This window comes from Trichosurus vulpecula, chromosome 2, assembly GCF_011100635.1.
Source record: "Trichosurus vulpecula isolate mTriVul1 chromosome 2, mTriVul1.pri, whole genome shotgun sequence".
NCBI lineage: Eukaryota > Metazoa > Chordata > Mammalia > Diprotodontia > Phalangeridae > Trichosurus > Trichosurus vulpecula.
The window spans coordinates 203,778,759-203,805,936 of NC_050574.1; the positions used below are offsets into that span (position 1 = coordinate 203,778,759).

Genomic DNA, 27,178 nt, shown 5'->3' on the forward strand with positions numbered 1-27,178 from the left:
GGAGAGAATTCAAGGCAATGTAGACATACAGTGAGGCAGTTCAGAGTCAGGAGATAAAATACAGTGTTCAAGCAACAGCAGAAGGCCAGTGTTACTGGACTGTAGAATATGTAGGAAAAAACTAAAGTGTAAGAAGACCACATATGTAGGAAGGAGCCAGTTTAACAGGGAATTTAAAAGACAAATACAGGATTTTATACCAGATCCTGGTGGAAATAGTTAGCCAAAAGTGTTTATTGAATAGAGGACTAACATGGTCAGGGCTGTTCTTTAGGAAAGTCAATTTGATATCTGCATAGAGTATGGACTAGAGAGACTTGAGACTATTACAGTAGTCCACATGTGAGATGACAAGGGCCTGCACCAGGGTGGTGGGAGTTTTAGAGGAGTAAAGGGGAAAGAAGATAATATGAAGAGAGAATCATTGACTTGACAAATATTGGATGTGGGTGGGGGTGATTGTAAATAGTCAAAGATTACACCAAGGTTGTGATCTTGGATGACTAGGAGGATGGTAGTGCCCTTAATTTTAATAAGAAAGATAGGAAGAGAAGAAGGTTTTAGGTATAGATCATAAGTTCAGTTTTGGACATCTTGAATTTAAAATGCCTCTAAGGCATTTTGAGATGACCAAGAAGTCATTGAAAATGAGAGATTGGATGTCAAGAGAGATGTTAAGATTAAATGAAAAGATCTAAGAATCATCTGCCTAGAAATAAAAAAAAAATTGAATCAAGTAAATTGTTTGCTATAAAGATAGGAGTTTAATATAAAGTGGCATTAGACTAAAAAATAAACTAAAAGCCTGAAATCATAATGGATTTAATTTTTATGGATATTTCCCAATTAGGCATAAATGTTTCTTTCAGCAATTTTTTAGAATTTTGAGTTCAAAATTTTCTCCCTCCTTCCCTCCCTCCCTCTCTTACCTTATCCTTGAGAAGGTAAGCAAATTTGTATTGGTTATACATACAAAACATTTCCATATTAGCCATGTCACCCCCCCAAAAAAAACTCTACAGAAACAAAAAAAATACAAAGACAGTAAAAAGAAATACATTTCAATCTGAATTCAGAATTCATCAGATCTCTCTCTTGAGTATGTAATATTGTTTTTCTCATGGGTCATTTGGAATTGTTTTGGGTCATTGTCTTGATAAGAGTAGCTAAGTCTTTCACAATCGATCATGCTTACAATATTAATATTACTGTATACATTCTTCTTCTCATTCGGGTATTTCACTTTGCATGAGTTTATCACATGTTTTCCAAAGTTTTTCTGGAACTATCCTGTTCATCATTTCTTATAACATGATAATATTCCATAACTATCATTTACCACAACTTGTTCAGCCATTCCCCAATTGATGGGCATCCCCTTGATTTCCCATTCTTTGCTAATGCAGAAAAGGCTACTATAAATATTTTCATACAAAACTTTTCCCTTTTCTTTAACCTCTTTGGGATATAGACCTAGTAATAGCATTGCTGGGTTAGAGGGCATAAATAATTTTATAATCCTTTGGGCATAATTTCCAGTTGTTCTCCAGAATGGTTGGATTAGTTCACAACTTCACTAAACGTGCATTAGTATATTAATTTTTCTACAACCTCTCCAGTATTTGTCATTTTGATTTTCTGTCAAGTTAGCCAATCTGATAGGTATGAGTGGGTATCTTAGAGTTGTTTTAATGTGTATTTCTCTAATAAGTGGTAATTTAGATAATTTTTTCATCTTATTATTGCTAGCTTTAATTCCTGTTTCTGAAAAGTACCTTTTCATATTTTTGATGATTTACTGCCTGGGGAATGGGGATTGTTTAGAACTTTGGCTCTTTTCCCTATGTATTTGAGAAATGAGTCCTTTATCAGAGAAAGTTGGTAGAAATTCCTCCCCCCTGCCAGTTTGTTGATTTCCTTCTAATTTTCGATGCATTTAGTTTTATTTGTGCGAAAACTTTTTAATTTCAAGTAATCAAAAGAATCTATTTCCTGTAATTTCCTCTATCTCTTGTTTAGTAATAAGGTCTTCCTTTATCCATATATCCGAAGGCTACATTCTCCATGGTCTTCTAGTTTATGTGTGATATCACTCTTTATTTCTAAATTTTTTTAATCTATTTTGACCTATTGTTGGTATGCATTGCAAGATGTTGCTTTATGCCTTAATTTTTTTTCCAAACTGCTTTCCAGTTTTCCCAGCAATATTTTTCTTCAAATGCCAAGTTCTGATACCCAAAGTTTGGATCATTGGGGTTTATCAAAGAATACATTACTATGTTGTTTACTAATATGCATTATATAACTTATCTATTACACTCATCCACCACTTTATTTCTTAGACAGTGCCAGATTGTTTTGATAATTGCTGCTTTCTAATTTTGAAATCTGGAACTGCTAGGCTGCCTTTCTTAACATTTTTTTTCATTGATTCATTTGATATCCTTGACCTTTTGTTCTTCCAGGTGATTTTTTGGTCATATTTTCTAGGTCTATTAATAATCCTTTGGTAGTTTGATTTTTATGAAATTGAGCAAGTAAATTAAGTTGGGTAGAGTTGCCCCATTTATTCCTATGCTTCCTGGAGTCTTTCATAGGAATGGGTGTTATATCATGTTGAAGGCATTTTTCTTCAACTTTTCAGGAAATCGGATGATTTTTGTTGGTTCTGTTATTGATATTGGCAATATGCTAACAGTTTACCTAACATTGAAGCAGTCCTGCGTTGTTGGGATAAGCCTCGCCTTGTCATAGTATATGACCTTTGTGATACATTGCTATAATCTCTTTGCTGGTATTTTATTTAAAAAATTTCCATCAGTATTCATTAAGAAAATTGGTCTATAGTTTTCTTTCCCTGTTTTTGCTTTTCCTGGTTTAGGTATCAATATCATATTCATGTCATAAAAGGAATTTGGAAGGATTCCTTTTATACCTATTTTTAAAAAATAGTTTATATATTATTGGGATTCAATATTCCTTAAATGTTTGATAGAATTCACTTATGAATCCCTCTGGTTCTTGGGAATTTTTTCTTAGGGAGCTCATTGAATGCTTTTTCAGTTTCTTTTTCTAGGGTCGGGTCATATAAAAATTTATATCTTCTATTAATCTGTCCAGCTTATATTTTGGTAAATATTCATCCATTTCACCTAGATTTTCAATGTTTCTGGAATATAATTGGGCAAAATTACTCCTAACAATTACTTTCATTTGACCTTCATTGGTGGTGAATTCACAGTTTTCATTTTTGATGCTAGTTATTTGATGTTTTCTTTTTTAAATCAAAATAATCAATGACATCCATTTTTCCCATAAAATGATATCCAACTTTATTTATCAGCTCAATGATTTTACTTGAAATTTTATTGATCTCTCCTTCAATTTTCAGGATTTCTATTTTGGTGTTTATTTAAAGATTTTTAATTTGTTGTATTTCTAGTCTTTTTTTAATTTCATGCCCAAATCATTGGTTGGCTCTTTCTCTCTTTTATTAATTTACACATTTAAAGATATACATTTTCCACTGAATACTGTTTTGTCTGCACCTTATGAATTTGAGATGGTTGTTATTTTAATGAAATTATTCATTATTTCTATGATTTGTTCTTTGACCCATGCATTCTTTATAATTAGATTATTTAGTTTCCAATTAGCTTTTAATCCACGTTCTGACAGCTCCTTAATATATGTATTTTTTTGCATTATGGTAGGAAAAGGGCAATGTTTCTGCTTTTCTGTACTTCATTGTGAGGATTTTATGCCTTAATTCAAGGTCAATTTTTGTGAAGGTGTCATATATACCTGAAACAAAGGTATACTCACTCCTTTGTATTCCCATTCCATTTTCTTCAAATTTCTATCACATGTAAATTTTCTATGACTCTACTCATCTCCTTGACTTCTTTCTTATTTATTTCATTAGTAAATTTATCTAGCTATGAGGAAAGAAAGTTGAAGTCTCCCACTAGTATTTTTTATTGTTCATTTAACTTTTCCTTTAAGAATTTGGATGCTATGTCATTTGGTGAACATATATTTAGCGTTAATATTGCTTCATTATCTATGATTCTTTTTTTAGCAAGATTTTGTTCCCCTGCTTATCCCTTTTATTGGGTCCATTTTCACTCTTGCTTTGGCTGAGATCATGATTACTTTTTTTATTTCAGCTGAAACATAATAGGTTCTGTTCCAGCTTCTCATTTTTAATTCTGTATATGTCTCCTGTTTCAAGTGTCTTTCTTGTAAACAACATATTGTTGGATTCCAGTTTCTAATCCATTCTGCTTACCGCTTTTATTTTTTGGGTGAGTTCATCTTATTCATATTCATAGTTATGATTACGAACTCTGCATTTCTTTACAACTATTTTATTCTGTTTATCCTTCTTCTGTGTCTTTTTATCTTATCCCTCTTCGAAATTATCTTTTGCTTCTGACTAATGCCTTCTTTTATCTACCCTCCATTTTATCTTCCCCTATCTCTTATCCCCTTCCCTTTCTATCTCCTTGTTGTGTAAGACACACACACGCACGCACGCACGCGCACACACACACATGTGTGTGTGTGTAGCTCCCTGTTTGAACCAATTTATATGTGAGTGAGTTTCAAAGCATTGCCACCTCCCCTCAATATTTTCCCTCCATTGGAAATTGACTTCCTTCTGTGCTTCTCCATTTAAAAAAAATCACCACAAAATAATTAACTCTTTTCTATAGGTTTTTTCTAAGTAGAATCCTTTTAAGTTTAACCTTATCCTTATGCCCTCCCCCAACATTTTCTTCATTATAAAAGCTCTTCCTTGGGGATCTCTCTCTCTCTCTCTCTCTCTCTCTCTCTCTCTCTCTCTCTCTCCCTCTCTCTCTCTCTCACACACACACACACACACGCACACACACACCCATTATTTTACATCATCCCAACATAACTCTCTTCTGCGTTATCTTTCTATGTAGAATCCTTCTGACTGCCTGGTAATGACAACATTCTTAGAAAATACATATATCACATTCTCATATAGAAAAGTAAATAGTTGAATCTTATTGAGTCTGTTCTGATTTCTCAATCATATTTACCTTTCTATACTTCTCTTGAGTCATATTTGAAGGTCAAGTTTTCTCTTTAGCTCTGGTCTTTTCATCAGAAATGTTTGAACATCCTCTAATTACTTAAATATCCACCCCCACCAAAGGATTATACTCATTTTTGCTGTGTAAGTTATTCTTTGTTATAATCCCAGCTCTTTTGCCTCCCAGAATATCATATTCCAAGTCTTCCACTCTTTTAAGGTGGTATCTGCTACATCTTGTGTGATCCAGATTGTTACTCAATGATATTTTAATTGGCTCTTTCTGCCTCCTTGGATTATTTTCTCCTTGACCTTGATATATATATATATATATATATATATATATATATATATATATATATATATACACACATATTTTCTGAGAGTTTCCATTTTGGCATCTCTTTCAGGAGGTGATAGGTAGATTCTTTCAATTTTTTATTTTACCCTCTAATTCTAGCATTTTGGGTCAGTCTTCCTTGACAATCTCTTGCAATATCATGTCTAGGCTCTTTTTGGTCATGGCTTTCAGGTAGTTGAATAATTCTTAAATTATCACTCCTTTATCTACTTTCCAGTTCAGTTGTTTTTCCAATGATATATTTTGCAATTTTTTATGTTTTTTCTTCTTTAAATTTTTACTTGTTTTTTGATGTTTTGTGGAATTATTAGCTTCCACTTGCCCCATTCTAATTTTAGGTAATTATTTTCTTCAGTGAGGTGTTTTCCCATTTGATCAATTCTGCTTTTAAAAGAAATTATATTCATCAGTTAAATTTAGTACCTCTCTTTCCATTTGATGAATTCTGGTTTTTAAGGTGTTATTTTGTTCAATATTTTTACACCTCTTTTAACCAAGTTGTTAATTTACTTTTCATAATTTCCTTGCTTTATTTTCATTTCTTTACCTAATTTTCCACCTACATCTCTTATTTGATTTTGAAAAAAAATTTTGTGCTCTTCCAAGAGTTCCTATTAGTCTTATTTCCAATTAACAATTTATTTGGAGGTTTTGGTAGTGCCTGTTTTGACTTTACTGACTTCTGTGTTTGTAGCATGATTTTCCCTTTAACGATAGTATCTTTTATGCACAAACTATTTTATTTTATTTTATTTTATTTTATTTTATTTTTGTTGTTATTGTTTGCTTTTTTCCAACCAATTTCTCAGTTGGGAATTTTATGTTAATATTGGGCTCTGCAAGGGGGGAAAAGGGCTCTCTTTCTCACTTTCAGCCTTTTTCACACTCCTATTTTTAGAGCTAGTTCTGGGGATTTGGAAGTTTTTTATGCTTCCAATGTGGGGTGACGGGGAGAGATGTGGTTGCTGTTCTCTTGGTTTACTCTCTGTTCCTTCCCCAGGAAGGATGCCTTGGGATTGCAATTAGTGTTGCTCCTTAGAATCCCTTCTCCCTTGGGACCAAAGATAATGCTATTCCTCTGGGTCTCTGATCCCTTGGATTTTGAAGTGATACTGCCTCTCAGGACTGCCACTTCCATTTGACTACTCCTCTCTGCCCTTGAACTATAACCCAGAAATGGGTATAGGCAATGGAACTGTTAAACAGCATCTGGTCTTTAGTCCAGTGCTAGCACTGCAAATACCCTGTAATTTATTTTCTGGCTGGTTGTGCAGTCCCCTTTATGTCTTTGATTTGAGAGCTTCTGAAGTTGTCACTGCTTTTGTCTCTACCATCTAGTCCTATCACTGACTTTTTGTTGACTCTGTCACTCTAAAATTTTATTTGAGGCTCTATTTTAAAGTTGTTTGGAGAGTAATGTTGGGAGACCTCTTTTGGGTGCTCCCTCTACTCCACCATCTGGACTATGGCTCCAGAAGTCCCAAAAATTATAGCTTAAAAAGAAACAATGACATACATTTGAAACTCTGGACATTGCATGATTTTTCATCAATGATATCAATTTGTTTGTAAATTATAGCAGAATTAGAATGTGCATAATACATTCTTATGTACTTTGTTAACTGTTAGTCTCTTGCAAAGGTTTCTGAAATGTGCACTAAACTAGATAGGCTGTGAATCTTTTGTGTTGCTGTATGATAAGTAACTTGCCATTGATTCAAAGATTGGGTATTAAAGATGTTATCCCTCATGGAATTGAAACTTAATTTTTCCTTTCTGAGACAAAGATTTGTGAAGTATCCCTAGTATCTTTATATTTAACTCTTTTGTTATATCTTTCTACAAACAAGCTACATATCTAGCTTGCACAAAGAAATTTTACAATCATAAAGAGTCTTTTAGATACAATCCAAAAGACTTTATGATTGAGTTTTAATTTTCTGAGTCATTGTGAGTGTTTATTCATGTCATTTTTTGAGCTACTGTAAGTCATTATTATTGAACATTTGAACACACATACATACACACTCCTCACATTTGTATTAAAAAAATTAAGAATTCCAAAAATGTATTACCTTTATCTCAGTAAATAGGAATCCATGTCAGAAAAGAAGCAGAAGGCAATTTGGATTACTTTACATTATTATGTGTCTCCATCACAAAACCAGAATTTTTAAAAATCTCATATCATGTTGGCCTCTATGGATATTTTGTTTACAACTCATTGTAGTTTTGTTAATCACATTTAAAAGATCAAGAAATAGAAAGAAATAATTCAAGTGAACTGGCTAGATTCACAGCTGTATAGAAATAAATTTAGAATCAGATATTAGAAATTCAGACTTCTAGGCTACTTGTAAATCTCATTTAGTTGGATTCTTGATTTCATATTTAAAAGTCTGAGTGCCTCTTTGTACTGAAGCATTTGGGTACCTTGAATATGTGACTATTTTGCCACCTCAAAAAATATACAAAACAAAAACAAAAACATAAAAGAATCTATAGTAAATCAAATTTCTCTTTTCATTACAGTGGGATGCCCCTGCTTTCATGCTGGATCTTTATCTCTGTGACTTGGATTCAACATAGCAGCACCTGCCCTTATTTCGTGTGTTAACTAGAAGTCAAGGAGAGTCATGAGGAGATTTGTTTACTGCAAGGTGGCTTTAGCCACTTCCCTCATGTGGGTTCTTGTAGATGTCTTTTTACTCCAGTACTTTAGTGAATGTAACAAATGTGACGACAAGAAAGAGAGGTACCTGCTACCTGCATTAAGGGGTAAGTATTCTAAATATGATTTTTTTTTTCAGTTAAAAAGCAGTGATTTCTGATGACATATCCAGCTTCCTAAAATGGTGCCAACTTGGGAAGAAATGGCATTAAGAGAAAAACTCAATAATTCAAATTAACTCACTTCCATACCTTATTGTCAAACTAAAAAATTGCCCCTATCGAATCATCACCTTTTGAGGTCTCATTTTCTTTAAAAGTAACATAAAGGGATAAGATGAGATAATGCCCAAAATCTGTTGGAGATCTAGATTTTTTACATTTAAAGTTAAGCATGCATTTCTGAATTTTTTATTTTATAATCACTTGAAAGATATATAATTTATGATACTTTCAAGAATATAAAGTAACAACAAAATTTTTTCAGTAGAATAATAAAATGACTTCTCCAAAGAACCTGGTTTAATGACTAAGAATTATGAAACAATATATTAGTTATACGCAGAAATAGGTATAATTAGAAATAAAGATATGAGATTTGTTTACTACAAAAGATTCTAGCCCTTTCTTTGATGTAAGTGTTTTACATTTCAATAACTGTAAAATTGTTTTTGAAATATACTTAATAAATAGGTTTTCCAGAAGTAGTAAATGACACTTGGCATTCCACTTGAATAATTTAAACATACTATCTGTACCTTTTTAGTTTGCTTTGAAAATGCTCTACTTCAGAGATAACGTAGGGTTTACTTTTAAAGTTTTGTCCAGAAGGGAAGTGATTATAAATATCGAATAAATAGCATCATTTTAAAAAAAGTCTTATTAGTTATTTATTGTTATGATAAATTGTTTTAATGTCTAAAGTTGTTAACTAATTAAAATGTACTTCAAAAATAGAACTAGGTTTATATACTTTAGATATATAGAGATTATTATCAACATTGTGGGAAATTAACTTCCTTAGATGCTTCAATGATTCATTGATTCATTGTGCATGTGTCTCTGTGCATACACACATATACACATTTATACACACATGTGCAACATATATACATGTATAAACAATGCACAACATGTACTTATGTGTGTATGTACACATGTACATATACATGTATATATGCATGCATGCATGTATATTTTTACCGCAGAATCCCAGAATTTTCTTGTTGGAAGAAATATGATTATCAATCTAGTCTAATCCATACCTTTAAAGGAACCCCTACAAAATGTTTGTTATAGCTTCTGCTTTATGATTTCCAATGTATTTCCTTCCTACATGTTCTGATCCACTTTTGCAATTCTCTGTTAGACCATCATCAAGACTTAATTTTCTTTTTTTTTATTCAGTTCACCTGGTACTGTTTTCTGTGGACAAATAGAGCAATTCTAATTCCTCTCTTAATATGACATCCCTCCAAATGCTATATCTATTAATACAGCTATCTTGGGCCTTTAAGTCATCTCTAGGATACCCATCACTGATTCCTTCAGTTCATCCTCATACAGCATGGACCTCATGTACTCCATAATCCTTCATCATTGAGAGTTTCATCAACTTATTAGTATCTTTTAGAAACTGGAGTGCCCAGAACTCAATATAATACTCAACATGTGGTCTGACTAGGAGAAAGTGTTCAAAGGTTATCATCAGCTTAGTCTTAGAAACATTGTCTCTATTAATGCAATCTAATATGTAGTGACTTTTGGATCCTCACTCATCTAGTAGTTATCTCTTCCATGTTTTTGTCATTTACATATTTGAAAAGCATGTCATCTGTGCCTTTTTTGAAGTCCCTGATAAATGTATTAAAATACACAAGGCTAAGCACAAGATCTGTGGCACTCAATCTAAGACTTCCTGCTAAGTTGACATAATACCTTTTAAAACAGTACATTTAAATCTGGCCTTTCAGTCAGCTCTGAATCCATTTAAATGTACTACTATCTAGCCAACTTCTCTCCGTATCTTGTACAATAATGTTTTACAGTACATTACAAATGCTTTGTAGAAATCTAGGTAAATTAATCCACAATACTGTCATGATCTATTCATTTAGTAAACCTATGGCAGTGGGAAGGGAACTGCTCTTATCATCACTGTGGTCTGCCAGATTCAAGATGCTGGATGGTGATAGAGAAACAACTAGACCAGGGAAGAAGTGTTGGGGTTTTCTTAGCCACCTCCTTTATCGTTATTTTTTTAAAGAACAAAAATCATTTGTTAAATTGTATGTAAATTTGCACCATGCTGACTCGCCATCCCCTTGTGTCACAGACAGACCCCCTTGCCTTTTTTCTTTTTTTCTTAATTTGATAGGATGTCATGGTCCTGAGTTTTGTCTTGAATTCCTATTCTAGAATTCTGTTGAGTGCCTATAACCTGTACCCTGCCAGGCTAAGCCAAATGTCATGTGGCTAAATCACAAATACAGTCAGTTTCAATCATTTCCCTCAATAGCCAGTGACCCATTAGTCTTTACTAACCTCTTTGTAACACAATGATCCTGAATAAGATTAATATTTAGTGCCCCTTGAGAGCTCCAGGATTCCTCTCTAGTCTTCATGAGTGCATGTCTATAGGATCCTTTACACTTACATGTTTGACAGGTCTGTGTCACCTTTTCGGCTGTTAGCCCCAAGAGCTTAGAAGTAGCAAAAGCTAGGGGATGTTGGATCTCTATCTCAACCCCAGGCATAAGGCACAGGGCATCCCTCTGGCTTGAGGTGCAGCAGAGCCTTGACAAAATCCTGGCCATCTCCAGAAAAGTGAAAAGCAGGAATGGTTTTTAATAAGAGTAACCTGGAGGCCCAGCCATGGGAGTGAGGAGATGGCTGCCTCTCCTGGTTCTGCACACTCAGCCTCCCACAATCCATGAGCCTGTTTGCTGGCTTCCTCTCCCCTTTCTCTAGTAATGAAAGTACTGTAGTTTCCAACTATGTTTATAGAGCAAAGTTTATTTAATCTGTTAAGTTAGTCTGCACCTTCATCCTGATATTTTAGGTAATTAATGAAATGTATGTGTTGTACTTAATATAGTTTCTTTTATGTACATAGTCACAAAAACTGGTCAGACTGTCCATGGGAATAAAAAAAATTGTAGTTCAAAGACAAAAAAAATTTAGTAATCCTATCAAAAACAGAAATAAGTTTAGTCTGTAACAACCTGTTCTTGATGGTGCCATGCTAGCTCTTAGCAATTACCAATTACTTTTCTGGGTGTCCATTCACTGTATTTTTAGTGATCTGTTCTAGAATTTTTCTAAGAATTGAAGACAGTCTTACTGGTCTCTAGTTTCAATGTCTTCCTCCAATTGAAAATCAGATTTTCTTTTCTCCAGTCCTGTAATATGTTGCCCATTCTCCAAGAGCTTTCATGTATGACTGAGAGCAATTTGTTGGTTTCATTCACTGAAGAACTCTAGGATGTATACTTTCATACTAAGTGACTTCAGTGCAAATGCAGGCCTAGAAGAGAATATTGAAAAATATATGTGAAAATAGGGCTCAGGAGGAATAAATGAGAATGGGCAAAAGCTTGAGGAATATACAAGCTTCATTCTTATAGGTCTTGAATACTTTTATTCAGGGGGAAAAGCTACAAGGGACTGGGCTTTGTGAGTACCAAATAACATAATAAATAATAAAATTGTTATTATAAAATAAAAATACATATTCAGATTCAATGTGAGGATCATTACCCATTTGTGTCAGGTAAGCATCTTGTTAAAAAGATCTAAATTAATAGCAAACTAGAAGAAATAAAAATGAGGGGAAAAATAAAGTGTACAATTAAAACAACTCCAACCTGAATGATTTAAATAAAATTATGACATTGAAAAATGTGTCAATTACTTAGTATGCTAATTTTTTTTTAAAATTCACTTTCTACATTAAACTGCAATGTTGTACATGCTCTCTCCTAAGGTTAGAACCAATATGTACAAGAAAACTCAGTAATTGTAGTTATTGAATAGCTTATAGAATTGCAAAGTTACTTAAAAGGAAGAAATGATAGAGCCAAGACTCATCTAGCTGGTATATAAATATTTTTATGCCTTTTTCATAAGATTATTCAGAGAGGGGAACTTCATGAATGCATCGGATTTTGATAAATGAATATGCGGATTGATTTGCTGATCTACGTGTAATGTTTTAGAATAAATCAGCCCTCCTTGCATATTGGTGGGAGTCAGTTAAGGCATTCACTTGGCTGAAAGTGGAAATACTTTGTGACAGAGCTCATCCGTTTGGAATAATCATTTTGTCATTTATTGAACTGAGCCATTTAGCTCAGTCACCAAAAATACCAGAACCCGACTCAGCAGAAATATGGCAGGATTTTCTATAAGGGCAAGAAAACTAATGTCATTTCATTGAATACAATCCTTAATTTTCCATCTTAAATCTTAACCTATAACTAAATCTTTTCCATAGACTAAGATCCATTGTTTAATTTTCAAGCTGAAATAATGAATCTTTTTACCTTGCATTCAAATTTAGTAGACTTTTTTGCCTTAAAAACAATTTGTTTAAAAGGAAACAGCTTTGTTTGAGCAAATAAAATTACACCTTTAGGGTTATATTTTGATTTTTTGTATTTTTTTGTTTTTTGGCAGGGGAATTAGGGTTAAGTGACTTGCCCAAGGTCACACAGCTAGTAAATGTGTCAAGTGTCTGAGATCGCATTTGAATTCAGGTCTTCCTGACTCCAGGGCTGGTGCTTTATTCACTGTACCACCTAACTTCCCCTGTATATTTTTGATATATTTGTATCTTATTTAGTATATTTCCTCAGTATAATATTATTACATTGTAGATCATAGTTGACATTATTTGTGCACAGGCAGCATAGTATGTATCTATGTATGTAAGAACATGGAAACGAGAATTAGGAGACCAGATAGATGTCTGCCAGTATTTAGCACAGTTTGTGGCAAATAGTGGGTACTTAGTGATTTTTGATTAACTGCCTACTGCCTACTCTCTTGTGAGCTAGCCCAGGACTGGGGAATTTGTAATCTTGAAGTCACATCTGGATTCTGTAAAAAGGGTGCACTTAAGGATCTAGAAGGCCATATGTTCCTCACTGCAGGTTCCCCACCCCTGGGCTAGACACTTAATCTTTATTGACCTCAGTTTCTTAGGCGGTGAAATGATGGACACGCATAAGATTTGTAAGGCCTTTTCATTCTCAAAAAATAAGGTCAGAAGTTGTGTGTTGATCTACAGTGGGATAAGGCCTGTGAGTGGGGGAAGGGAGGATGGGACAAGTATTCATTAAGTGCATACTATGTGCTAGGCATTGTACTAAACTCTGCAAATATTGTCTCATTTGATCCTCACAACAACTCTGTGAGGTAGGTATAGCTGCACTTCCAGTCTGAAACAGAAGGAAATCCAGACTTCTATAACTTAGCTGTCAGAGATAACTCCTTTCTGAGAACATTCTTATGCTTTTTTAAGCCACCTGGAATGTGACTCATCCTTTAAGCAGTCATTCGATAGACCACACAGTAAAATTCTATTGAGTTACCTGCTAAAGGAATTTGAAGGAGCAAACCTTTTACAAAGTATGAATGGACCAACAACACCATTTAGCCTTTCACACCCTTAACAAGCTGTGAATATAACTCTCATAGTCTGAAAGGGTCAAAACCTTAACACTTCCTTGCCTTTTACATCCTATTATTTTATCAAATGAATTGGGGAATACCCAGTGTTTAATTATCAGGGAGTCCACTGATAAACACAAAGTCCCAAACACTCCCATTACATGTAAAATAAGGATTTTGGACTAGAATATGACTAAGTTCCCTTCCACTTTAAAACATTATAATAATTTTTGTGGTCTGGGCCTGTTTCAGGTTGGTCTGGTTGTTCAGGTGCTAGACTGGGAGTAATGAGACTATAGACCATCTCACATTTAACAAAACAAAAGTTTACTTAGCCATAGGATGGAAAGGGTAATCAGAAGGATTTATCATTGATTTAGTTGGGCATGGCTCTCTTGCCTCTGCCATGGCCATGATGGTGCCATGGTAAGTATGCTGGTCTTTGTACTTAGATTGATATATCTAGAAATGATTCAAGCCTTAGTCCCTTAGATCAATAAAGTGTTGAAGACAATTTCAATACATATTATGGAAAAAGTAGCCTAGTTTGCATCATATTGATATGGATTTATTTATTCCCATTTTGATTGCTCTGGCCCATTTGTTGTCTCTACATTCTCTCTCTGATCTTTTATCTCTTCATTTTTGAGGGTCAGTAAAGAAGCAGGACATTTTCTTAGTAGATATAGGAATGAACACTGGCACAAAGCTAGAACTAAATAGAAGCTTGTGTTGGAAGATGCAAAATCAATACAGAAAACTTATATGTCATAGTTCCTAAGAGTGCCTTGCATATTCAGGAGATGTTCATTAAATGATTTTTAAAAATACTGCATTTGATCTTTAGTTGTTGGGGAGAGAGTGGCTATATTTGTTTTCTAATAAGTGTGACAAAGGATAAACCAAAAATAAATTTAGATGAATTATGGGGTTCAATGTCCAACAAGTGTTTTCTAATATTTTATTGGGCCTTTAATCATGCCTTAACTCCTGTAGGTAAGATAGACCAGATGCATGATAACATATGAATGATATTATAATTACTCTGAGCTGATCATAGTGGTTTCTAGTATATGCAGATTATAATTTTATCTGTAGTCAAATAAGACATGATGCATAAAATATAGTGTACTTTAGTTTCAGGACACATAGATTTCCTAGATAATATATCCCTAAGGTACAAAACATGAATGGCTATTCTGCCATCCTTGCAAATGATTTTGCAGAAGTTATTATTAGGCCTACGTAAATTTGTTTTGACCTTGGAAATTTGCATTGGGCCTGCTTCCTGCTTATATTTTCCAGGCTTCTGACTGTTCCTTCAGGCCATTTCTATCTCATTTTCTCATTGGCTAAATAAAAGAGATCATGATATTTGCATATAACTTATACATTTATTGTTCCCAGTAAACACATATGATATTGAAAACTATATACAAAAGGAAGGAGAAATAAGAGGTAGATAGTATGCGTCATTTCCTTTTCAGTCCACTGGCTGAATCTATTGGGCAAGAATTTTAATGAATCATTTCTTTTTTCATAATAAATATTATATATGAGTCTGCCTGCCTCAAGTCTATCCCTATGACAATCCATCCTCCATTCAGCCACCAAAGTGATTTTTCTAGAACACAAGTCTGATCATCCCACCTCTCCCACTCAAATTCCAGGGCTCCCTATAACCTCCAGGTTCAAATGCAAAATTCTGTTTGGCATTTAAAGGTCGCTTATATGTAGCCTACTCCTATCCTTCCCATCCTCTTGCAACTCTCTTCCCAAACTATATTCTTCAGTCCAGTGATAGTGGCCCCCTGGCTGTTCCAAAAACAAGACAACCCATCTTTTGGCTCTGGGAATTTTCTCTGTCTGTTCACCATGCCAGGAATGCTCACCCTCCTCAACTTTGAGTACTGATTTACCTAATTTCCTTTAAGTACCAACTAATCTCCCATTTTCTACACTAAGCCTTTCCCACCTCCTTGTAATTCTAATGCCTTCCCTCCATTAATTGTTTCCTATTTGTTCTGTATTTATCTTGTTGGCATCTTGTCTCCTTCATTAGATTGTGAACTCCTTGAAGGCAATGACTATCTTTTGCCTCTTTTTGTATCCCCAGGGAACAGCATGGTGAATGGTCCTTAGTAGGCATGTAATAAATGTTTATAGAATTATTGATTGACTCACAAGTGATGCATCATCTTACCAAAAGATCTGATGATTTTGATTTCATGTCCTCTAAATGAAAAAAAAAATTCATAAGCTTCTAAAGTTTCTGAATGTGATATTTCCTTTTCAGATACTTTAAACTAAATATTTTCATTTTATTTTTTTTGAAGTAAATTTTAAAATATTTATTTTTAATTTTTGAATCAAAATCTTCAGAAATTCAAAAAGATGTTATCTAGTTTATTTCATATTCATTTCAGTGGATAAAATAAAATCTAGTATTGTTATACTGAATATTTTTAATATGAATTTAAGTAAAACTTTAAAGGATAAAATCAATTTACTAATTAAAATCATTTGAATTAAATCTTAACTAAATTACTGTGAGAGGTCTTTAAATACTTAGTCTCATTATTAATTAGTGCTGACAAAGCATCCCTGTAGGTTTGTTTAAGCAATTTAATTCTTTGAAAGAAAGAAAAAAGGAAGGAAGGAAAGGAAAGAAAGCAAGGAAAGAAGGGAAGGAGGCAGGAAGGAATATAATAGTCACTTAAATTCTTTACTCTTATGTAAGTCTTGTGTCATAGATATTTGTAGAATGAAAGTCTTGAGATATTTTATGTAATTGTCACATTTTTCTTGACTAGAGCACCCACCTGACAACCTAGAAACATCTTCCCACATGATAGTAGAGTATATTTATATTCCCTTTTTTAGGACCATTCATTCACTTAGTGGATGTAGGAATACTGGTCCTGAAACCAAAGGTTTAGCACAAAGTTGAGCATGTTGGATAGAGCCCTGGAGTTTTGGACCAAGGAAGACATGAATTCAAATCCTACCTCAGACCTGGCTGTGTGACTGGGCAAATACTTTAACTTCTCTCAGCTTCACTTTCCTCATCCATAAAATGGAGATGACAGTAGCACCTCACTTATAGGGTTATTGTGAAGATTTGGTACAGTTTTTTGAAAACCTCAAAGTGCTGTATAAGTTCTTGCTATTATTATATGTTGCCATCACCACTATACCTGCAAGCAAAGTGGCCACAAGCAGAAAAATATCGATCATCTTGTAACAAACTGGCCACTTTAGAACCTAAATTGTTTGAGGTAGAAGGGACTTTTGAGATCCAGCCGCTTTGTTTGCATGTGGAAAAATTCAGGCTCAAACAAATGAAATGGTTTGCCCTCTCACCCTGTTGGTAGTAGAACTGGGAATAGGACTCAGGTCTCCTTGCTCTCAGTTTCCCGATGCCCTACAATTCTAGTGTCATTTATAATCCATATATAAAGTTTTTTTTTCCATCTAGTAGATTCTCTGATACCTTTCAGATCACTCCCCCTTCAGCCCAGTATACCCACTCCCATTGCACACCTTTCCCTTGGCATGACTTTCGTCATGTGGTGAGCTTGCCATTCTGTGAATAAGCAGATTGCTTGCTCTTTCTCTACCGGAACAGTTGTTATCATTTTTTTGCTATAAAGATCCTAATATTTTAATCAGTTGCTAAGTATATATTAAATGTTTGCTATGTGTCTGGCACTGTGATCACTAGGGATACAAAGACAGACAAAATAATAATTCTTGCTTCCAGGATCTATCTCATACAGTAATATGGGAGACAATAGGCAAAGAATTATGTACATATATGGGATATACAGGATAAATGGGAGGTAATCTCAGAGGAAAGCCTGTAGCATGGAGGAAGGTGTTGGGATAGAGTGAGAAGTGGCAGGAGAGGGGAACAGATCAAAAAAGGCCTCTTCTGAGTTAGGATTTGAGCTGAGTATTGTAGAAAGTTAGGAAATCCAGGAGATTGTGATTAAAAGGGAGAATATTATAGACACGGGGAACATCCAGGGAAAAGTCAAGAAGTCAGAAGATGGACTGTAATGTGTCAAAAACTGTAAGAAGTCTACTGGATCATAGAGTACAGAGAAAGGCACAATGTAAGAAGACTAGAAATGTAGGAAGAGACCAGGTCATGAGATCAATAGAAAACTTTATATTTGATCTTAAAGGTAATAGGTATCACTGGAGTTTATTGAGTAGAGGAGCAGCGGTATCATATGATGCTATGTTTAGGAGGTTGCACTGTAGTGGGGAGAGACCTTGAGGTAGGGAGAACAGCCCAAAGACTATTGCAGTAGCCAAGGTATGAGGTGATGGAGACCTGAATCAGAATGACAGCTATGTGAATGGAAAGAAAGTAGCATGAATGAGAGATTTTGTAAAAGTAAGAAGGACAAGACATGGCAAGAGAATAGTGAATATGAGTGAAGAGACAGAGATGATACCAAGAATCCAAACCAGATTACAAGGAAGTTAATATTTGTATCAACATTAATAGGAAAGTTGTGAAGAGGGTTTAGTTTGGAGGGAAAGATGATTAGTTCTGTTTTGAGCATGTTGAGTTTGAGATGTCTACAGAATATCAAGTTCAAGATTTCCACTAGGCAATTGATGATGTGAGACTGGAAGTCAAGAAGGTTAGGGCTGGATAAATAGATTTGATAAAAATTTACATACAGATGGTAATTGAAACCATGAAATTACTAAGCTACATATGTAGAGGGAGAAGAGAAGAGGGTCCTGGGGAGAGTCATGGGGCATACCAAGATTTAGTCAATGTGATTTGCAGGAAGATCCAACAAAGTAGATTTGAAAGATGTTAGACATGTAGGAGGAAAACTAAGAGATCGAAGTATATGAAAACCTAGGGAGTAGAGAGTATGCAGGACAAGAAAGCGATCAACAGTCAGAAAGGCCACAGAGGGATCCAAAGTATGTGGACTCAAAAAAGACCAGTAGATTTTGTAATTAAGAAATCATTGTTAATTTATCCAGAGCAGTTTTAGTTGAATGACAAAGTTGGAGAAAACTACAAAGGGTTTAGAAGCAGTGAGTGGATAGGGAATAGGAATACCTACTATAGAGAAATTTTTAAAGGATAGCTAGTAGGGATGGTTAAATAAGATTATTTTACATAATAATAACAATTATGACAATAGGAAAGTAGGGATAGGGATTGAACATTTATTGAAAATAGCATTATTCCCATTTTTCAGAAAACTGAGACTGAAGGAGCTTGCTCGTGGTCATTCAGCTACTAAGTGTAGGAACAGGATATTGATATCTAAATCTAGGAAATTTGTTGATCATTCTAGTAGATTTCATAGTTCTAGAGAATGATCAGATGGTCAGAGTATCAGATAACTTTATGTTGAGATTTCTCTCCTTTCTTTAGAGTTAATCATATAGAGAGAGTTTATGGTTTTGTTTTGCTTTGCTCTACTTACAAAGTGATAGCCATGGGATTTATCATAGTCAGTCACTTTAATTTTACTTGCTGATAGATAAATAGAAATATTTCCCCAACCCTAGTGATCTTATTGCTTCCTGGCATTAGACTGGGGTGTCTTTTCCACAAGGAACTAATATCTCACTGATTAAGTCATATAAGATTTCCAGTGATAAGTATTAAGGCCACTATCTTAATCCCAGATGAAATTGTGATTTTAGAAGCTCCAAAAGTATACATTCTCTGTGGCCTGTCTATAAATTTTCCAAGTCATCTTAGGGAGAAGGTCAATCAATTTAATTTATTTCATTCCATTTCGATTCAGTTCAGTAAGCATTTCTTAACTCCTGAGCATTAGGAAGTAAGATGACAAAAATGAAATTTTCTGTCTTTAACAAGTTTTTCATACCTATCATAGGTAAACATGTAGATAAATCCATATGGAATACAAAGTAATTATGAAAATAATTTTTATGAGGAGGACAGAACACCAGGTGCTAGCCCATGAATGAACTGTTGTGAAGCATCTGAGATGTTTGGAAAGGAAAGAAGTGTATAGATGCACTGATTAGACTTGATAACTCTATGGATAGTGGAAGGGTAGAGAAGATTAAAGATTTATGATGAAGCTGGGTAACCAAAAGCTCATGCTGCCATAGCAGAATTTCAAATATTTGCTCAAATTAATGAAAGCAAAATATGTTAATGTTAAGTATGCCGAGATAATTTTGGAATATATATGTGTATGTATGTATATATATATATATATATATATATATATATATATATATGTGTGTGTGTATGTATGTGTATATATATATATATATATATATATATATATATAGAGAGAGAGAGAGAGAGAGAGAGAGAGAGAGAGAGAGAATAAAGAGGAATACAATGGTTAAGGCCATGTGTATTACTCCAGTCCCCTTTTATGGAAAAGACCTGAGGCCCTGAGACCACTGAAATTGTGACTGAGGGGAGCATAACAGGTCACCTTGAAGAGTTGTGAGAGAAAGATCACCACTGTCAGTATACTTGTGCAGGAGTCAGTGTCAATTTGGTCTGAAGGCCAATGTGGCTAAAATAACCAAAATGACCAAGTGTTAATAGGATTATATCATCATCTAGGCATAGTTTAAATTTAGTATATTATTAATTACATTCCTTAGTGACCTGAAGAATGTTGATGTATCTCCTTAAGTGATAAATTTATACCCAAGGGAAGAGCTCACTCACTTTGGGAACCTGGTCTCTGATGAAATTTTAGACTTCTTTCTGGCATGCAATTAACTATGATTAGATGAATATAAATTAACAGGATGGCAGTGCTGTCACTGTGGAGAGATTTCAGTGGAAAAACCATGTCAGGTGGGCAGATGAAGGAACTGAGTGAAGTCATAAATAATGGGCAAAATAGAAGAGGTCATGGAAGGTAGCTTGGAATAAGATATAAAAGCTATATATTGATTCATCAACAGCAGAATGTAGGGGTGGAGGAAAGAGATGAGAAAAGACATGCAAAGAAGAGCAGAGTGCTGAAAATCTTTCAAGATAATGAAAACGTTCTGCCTTAATGAGGAAAACTACAGGCAGCGAGTGGAAAAGTTTGTACAAAGGGAAGCATAGTTAGAGGAGCTAACAGAAGTCTTGATAATAAAGGTACAATTTTAGAACCTGAGAGTACAAGGAGAATATTAGAATTGGAGGGGAAAGATGATTTTAAAATAAACTAAGGCTTTATTTTGTGAAGATAAAACCAATGGTTTTATCTTAGAGATTATGTGAGTAAAATATTGGTGTAACTATTTCAGTGTAGACTACTACAGATTTTAATTATTTTCTGTTTCTTAGAAATTATAGGTGAAATAGTTTGGGTTATTTTACATTTAGATTTTGTTTTATGCAATTTGTAATACTCTATGTCTATGTATATAGTATGAAAATCTCATGGGGTAAAGTGGAGACATCCAGATGTTTCCCAACCTGAATGTTTGGAATTTAGTAAATGGTTATATCCATGTTTTCTTTTCAACTGGGTGTTTTGATGCCCTCTAAATTTTAGTTATCCCATTTACTATAAGCCTATTGTTTCTAGTAAATCTGTAGAACAGATTGAAGTTTGATAAGAGTATCTGATTCTAGCCATTCATCTGAATAAGACAAGGCGATGCTAATGTGATAAACTGTTAGAATTCACTCATAAAGTAAAAGGATACAGGGCATAGACACATACTTATAGACACCTTGTTATCTGTTCTTTATTTTCTGTGATTATAACTTGAGATTCCTGGGGGTCATGGTGGAGAGAGGAATTTGACAGAGACCACTACTCGGTATCCAAGAAACCTGGATTACTAGTGGATGTTGGTGGAGTGGTAACCTTTACATTGATGCATTTGGGGAAGGAGATAAAAGAAGAGGAAGTTTAAACCAACCCTTTCCACACTCCTAAAGCATTATGTTAGAATTGTAAGGGCCCTTAGAGATGAACTGGTACTATACAGAGGAGAAAACACATGACCCAGAGAGAGAAAGTGCTTTGTCTAAGGTCACAAAGAAAGATTCATTTAGCTTTTATTGGAATTGAGGCCAAATTGAAGTGGATTCAGATAGAGCCCAAACCTTGTAAACTCATAGACTATTAGCACCAGAAGCAGTAATCTAGAGTTATTTTCAGAGCAGGGACTAGAACTTAATTATCCTGATTCCCAGAGTTGTAGAAATGTAGCCTTTCCCTGGTATGGGAATATGGGCCCCTAATTTTATAACACAGGATAAATTGCTGAGGCAACAAGCAGATTTCTAGGCACACCCTAACACTAACCTCAACCATATCCCACAGTTAAGTAGTTTGGGATGTCACAATTTTGAGGGGAAGGGGAGTCTACAAAATTGAGGCATTCCCAGGAAGCATTAGCTCCCTTCTCTGCCTTGCCCTAACTCAAGTGTCTCTTAATCTGCCTCAAGAATTCATGGACCTTTTGAAACATAACCTCCCTGAAGTGGTCCCCTCTTCTCTCAAAGGACTTCCCTGGAAAGCCCCAGTATTTTCACATGACAGCTTCTTTTACCTGTAAAAGTAAGAAGGGTTTGGGCAGCTAGGTGGTGCAGTGAGTAGAGCACTGGCCCTGGAGTCAGGAGTACCTGAGTTCAAATCCGCCTCAGACACATGACACATGTACTAGCTGTGTGACCTTGGGCAAGTCACTTAACTCCAATTGTCCTGCCAAAAAGCAAAAAAAAAACCCAAAAAATTAAGAAGGGTTTTACTTGGAGGTAGCCTTGATTTCAACTAGGATCCTCTGAATCCAAACAGTATTTCCTGTTCTACCGTGTCATTGCATCCATATTCTTTAGAAAAGATCAGTTGTGGATTTACAATTCCTTCTCCAAATATGTGATTATCGGCAGCTCTTAAAACTAATAGCTTCTCATATTTGAGGAAAACACAGACACAATCCTCTTCTAAAACTCTCTGCCAAAAAATAAAACAGAAATATCACTGGGCTGGGAACCAGAAGATCAGGTTTCAAGCCCCAACTGTATAGTGATCCTGACAAAGTCGTTTCCCTGACCTTATTTTCCTTCTGTATAAAAATGAACAGTGTGCTAAATGGCTATGAAAGTTCTAGCTCTGGATAGGAGACATTCTTTTTGTTTGTTTGTGTTCTGTTTTCTATTGTTTCTTATTTATTTTGTTAAATATTTCCCAATTATATGGAAAAATAGCAATGATTTTCACCTTTTTGTGTTCCAAATTCTTTCCTTCCTTCCTGGCCCTCCGTCCTTGAGAAGGCAAGCATTTTGTTTTCTTTTATACATGTGAGGTCATGCAAAGCATATTTCTGTATTACCCTTGTTTAAGCTACTTGACAAATCCTTTAAACCCAAATCAATCTGGCTTTCCTTGAATGACTAATCATAGTCCCCAACCCAAGCCTCTGTGGCTCATTGTTTAGGTTTGATGACTTAGAATGAGTATGATTAACAATTGTTTTGTCATTTGGCTGGAAACTCTAAGGGTCTTCCACTCACAAAATGATAGTTCTATGATGATAAATTGGGCCATTTTTGTCTCATTCCTAACCTAGCCTTTAGTCTCTGAATGGATATTGCCTCAGGCAAACTGAGACCTGGGAAAGACCTAATTTAGAAAGGCAAAGTTCATCCACTACATCCTGGGATATTGCTAGTCATATTGACTTTTGTCTTGGTACTGGATATCTATGACTATGGAGGAGAGAATGAGGCTGATGACTGTGTGCATCTCTGCCTCGCTTAAATCAAATTCGTGTGAAAGTCATTGCCCTTGTTATGTTATTGGTCCTTACATTAGCCATATCACAAAAGACAACACAAACAAAATAAAATGATAAAAATGAAAAAAAAAGTTTTAAAAAAGAATACTTTGATCTGCATTCAAAGTTCATTAGTTCTCTCTCTGAAGGTGGATAGCATTTTTCATCATGTGTCCTTTGGAACTATCTTGGGTTATTTTCTTGATCAGAGAAGCTAAGTCTTTCACAGTTGATCATCTTTACAATATTGCTATTACTATGGTCCTCCTGGTTCTGCTCACTGCACTTTGCTTGAGTTCATGTAATTCTTCCCAGGATTTTCTGAAAACAATCCCCTTTGTCATTTCTTATAACATGATAGTATTCCATCACAGTCATAAACTAGAACTTGTTCAGCCATTCCTCAGTTGATGGACATCCCCTCACTTTCCAATTTTTGTCATCCCCCAAAAGAGCTTAGGAGATATATTAACCAAACTTGGGATAGATCCAATTACAAAAGATAAAGTAGACATCCTGTATTTCTTGAAGCTAAAAAGTTTCTGCACAGATGGAATTAGTGGATCTAGGAAAAAAAGGGAAGTGGTCAAATGGGGAAAAAAAAGTTTGCATAAAATTTTTCTCATAAGGGTTTGATATCCTACATATGTAAACAATTTTATACACACATATCTATGCATGTTTAGGTATGTATGTGTATACATATACATACACATGCAAACACATATGTATGTATATGTATTAATATATGCATACACATACAACTAGGTTGTGTTTGGTGCGGTAGATAGAATACCATGTCTAGAGTCAGGAAGACCTGAGTTCAAATGTGGCCTTGGACATTTACTAGCTGTGTGACCCTAGATAAATCACTTAACTCTGTTTGCCTTAGTATCCTCATCTATAAAATGAGGTGGAGAAGGGCATGGAAAACCACTTTAGTATCTTTATCAAGAAAACACCAAGTGGAATAGCAAAGTGTCAAACATGCCTGAAACAACTAAACTGCAAAGTATTCATAATCACATGAAATAATGCTCCAAATGACTAATAATAAGAGAAATGCATATGAAAACAACCTTGAGCTTCCATCTCACCTCATGCAAATGAGCAAAAATGATTAAATAGTCAGTAATCCATGTTGGAATAGTTGTGGAAGGATAGGCATACATACATTTTTAGTGAAGCTGCGAAATGGTACAACTGTTTTGAAAAGCAAAATGGAATTATGTAAATAAAATGACTAAAATATTCATACCTTTTGAATCAGAGACCCCATTTCTGGGCTTGTACTCCAAAGAAGTGATCAATAAGAAGAAAGTTCCTATATACATTAAAAAATTTATAGCAGCACTTTTTGTAATAGCTAAGATTTGGAATAAAGGAGACGACTATCATTTGGGTAATGGCTAAATAAATTGTGGTACATGAAAGCAATGGAAAATTACAGTGCTGTAAGCCATGTGTGATCAGTGTATAAAAGCATGGAATGATCTCTATGAATTAATGCAGGGTGAATTTGGCAGGACCAAGAAAACAACATGTACAATAACTACAAAAATGTAACATCAAAAAATCCAAAGTAAATGTAATAAAATTATAAAGATCCAGCAGGGCTCAAATGAAGAAATAGGAGAATATACTCCCTTTCCAACCTTTTCCTTCAAGGAGTTGGGAAATCCAGAGTTGTTATACATGTGTTGGAACTTTTTCCATGTATTGATCAGTTGTACTGTTTTATTTTCTCTAAAATGATAGTATTTGTCATACCAGAAGACTCTGTGAGTGGGAGGGGTGTATACTTGGGATAACTATTGTAATGTAAAAAATAGAAAATATTAATAAAACTTTTTTTAAAAGTGGTATTAGTTTATCACTTCTTACTTTGTGTAGTTGGTTTGGGAAACAACCAAGTCACTTGCATCTATTATTGGAGTGTATCTTGGTAGCTTAACCTGTACTTATGTTTCACTCCCAACCATATCCACCTACTTTAGCCCTAACTCTTAGGATCTCGGTCATTTTTTCAGTCTTGCAATAATAGATGTTGTCCTAAAATAAGTGGTGTCAATGAAATATTTGATTTGGAAGACCTGGATTTGAGTCCTGCAAGACTGTGGAGGATCAAATAACATTATATCTGAGAACTACTTACATAGTCTATGTCCTTGGAAACTCTGGCTCTGGATATGATCAACATTTAAATACAAGTTCACTAAAGCACAGGAAGGATCCAAGGTGTGTATGTGGGTATGAGGGAAACAAAAGAAAGATTTGTTATTACTAAGTGTATCTTAAAGCTTTTCTCTCCCTTCTCCCTCCATCTGAATTTAGGAAGAGTCATGCCCCTCCCATTTTAATTAAACTCAGATATTTCTACTCTTCTTTTTATAATTTCTTCAATCCTCTTCAGACCTCTAAGAAGATTGAGAGCCTAAGGAGGGCAAAATTACAAGTGAAAAGAAAAGCTTCCCAGGAAAAGAAAGGCATCCATAAGAAGGCATGTTCTTAGCTTGATATTCTCTCTCTTTTTCCTTCTTTATGAACCACTTGTGGGAGAGGAGGGGGCAACTTCAAGACTCTCTGTGATCTCCATACGGTCTAGTTTCCTAGGAGATTCTAGGCTTGCTATTCCAATTCTAGGCCTAGTCAGAACTTGAGTAGCCTATGTTTTTTTTTTCTCTGAGAAGCATCTCCAGACAATACAGATGTTCTTTTCCTCTTCCCCTCTAGTAATTTAGTTACCTAGTTCTAACTACCCAAGCCCTAGCCCCACCTCCCCACCTGGCTGCATATGATAGCTAGACAGAAGTCCTTTAAAATGCCTATCCCTGGGGTAAATTTTCCTGCCCTTTAGCAATTCCCCACCCTCTCTAGTTTGGGGCTCTGGGATTTTACCAGAAATCTCTCCTCTCAAAAGGATGGAAAGCAGAAGAGGCAAAAATAAATCTATAGAAAATGTTGTAAAAAATATTCAGCTAAACCAGGTCATCTTGAGAGCACTTATAGATAAAATGGGAAGTAGAGCAACAAATAAATGTGAAATGGAACAGATGTGTCAGCATTTCTATAGCAATCCATTCTCATAGTCTATGAAAGTGGAAATTACCACATTTGGACTCTAATGTGTCTATATCCAGTATGCTATGTGAGGAATGTGGAATGATATTAAGAAGATGAAGACAGGAAGCACAGCAGACAAAAGCTGACCAAATATATACAGATGAAATTCATGGTGATGACAATACAGTTTTAAGTGACTCAGGGACTGATTTTCAAGGTTTCTCAAGCAGAGAAGTTTATAAAGGAACAGAAAAGATGACAGACAGTAGGTCAACAAAATAAGATAGCCATAAAAACATTAGAAACCATGAACTCTTATGCCTACTTTCTCACCTCCATAAAATAATTAGGAAAATTTTTAACTATGATTATTTATATATATTTTGAGTTTATCCATAATAAATATATGTAAAGGGAACAGTAAAGTTTGTAGAGATAATTTGTTTTTAGAAGATGGTATCTTCATAATCACATAAGTGTAGGGTATGTAATATCCCATTGTTCTTATTATTTGTGGATTTAAAAAAAGCATTATATTCTGAGCAAAACACATCCTTGAATGTTCTGCCAAA

The 27,178-nt window shown here is 34.7% G+C and overlaps 1 protein-coding gene across 1 annotated transcript in view; it reads left to right on the forward strand.

Moving 5' to 3' along the window:
- The first annotated feature begins 8,065 nt into the window (after nt 1-8,065).
- The window catches only part of GALNT13 (polypeptide N-acetylgalactosaminyltransferase 13), a 705,305-nt gene continuing 686,192 nt past the window's right edge, over nt 8,066-27,178 (forward strand). Inside the window, exon 1 of the mRNA XM_036747971.1 lies at nt 8,066-8,207. Within this exon, the coding sequence (XP_036603866.1) occupies nt 8,066-8,207 (142 nt within the window). The remainder of the gene's footprint in view (nt 8,208-27,178) is intronic.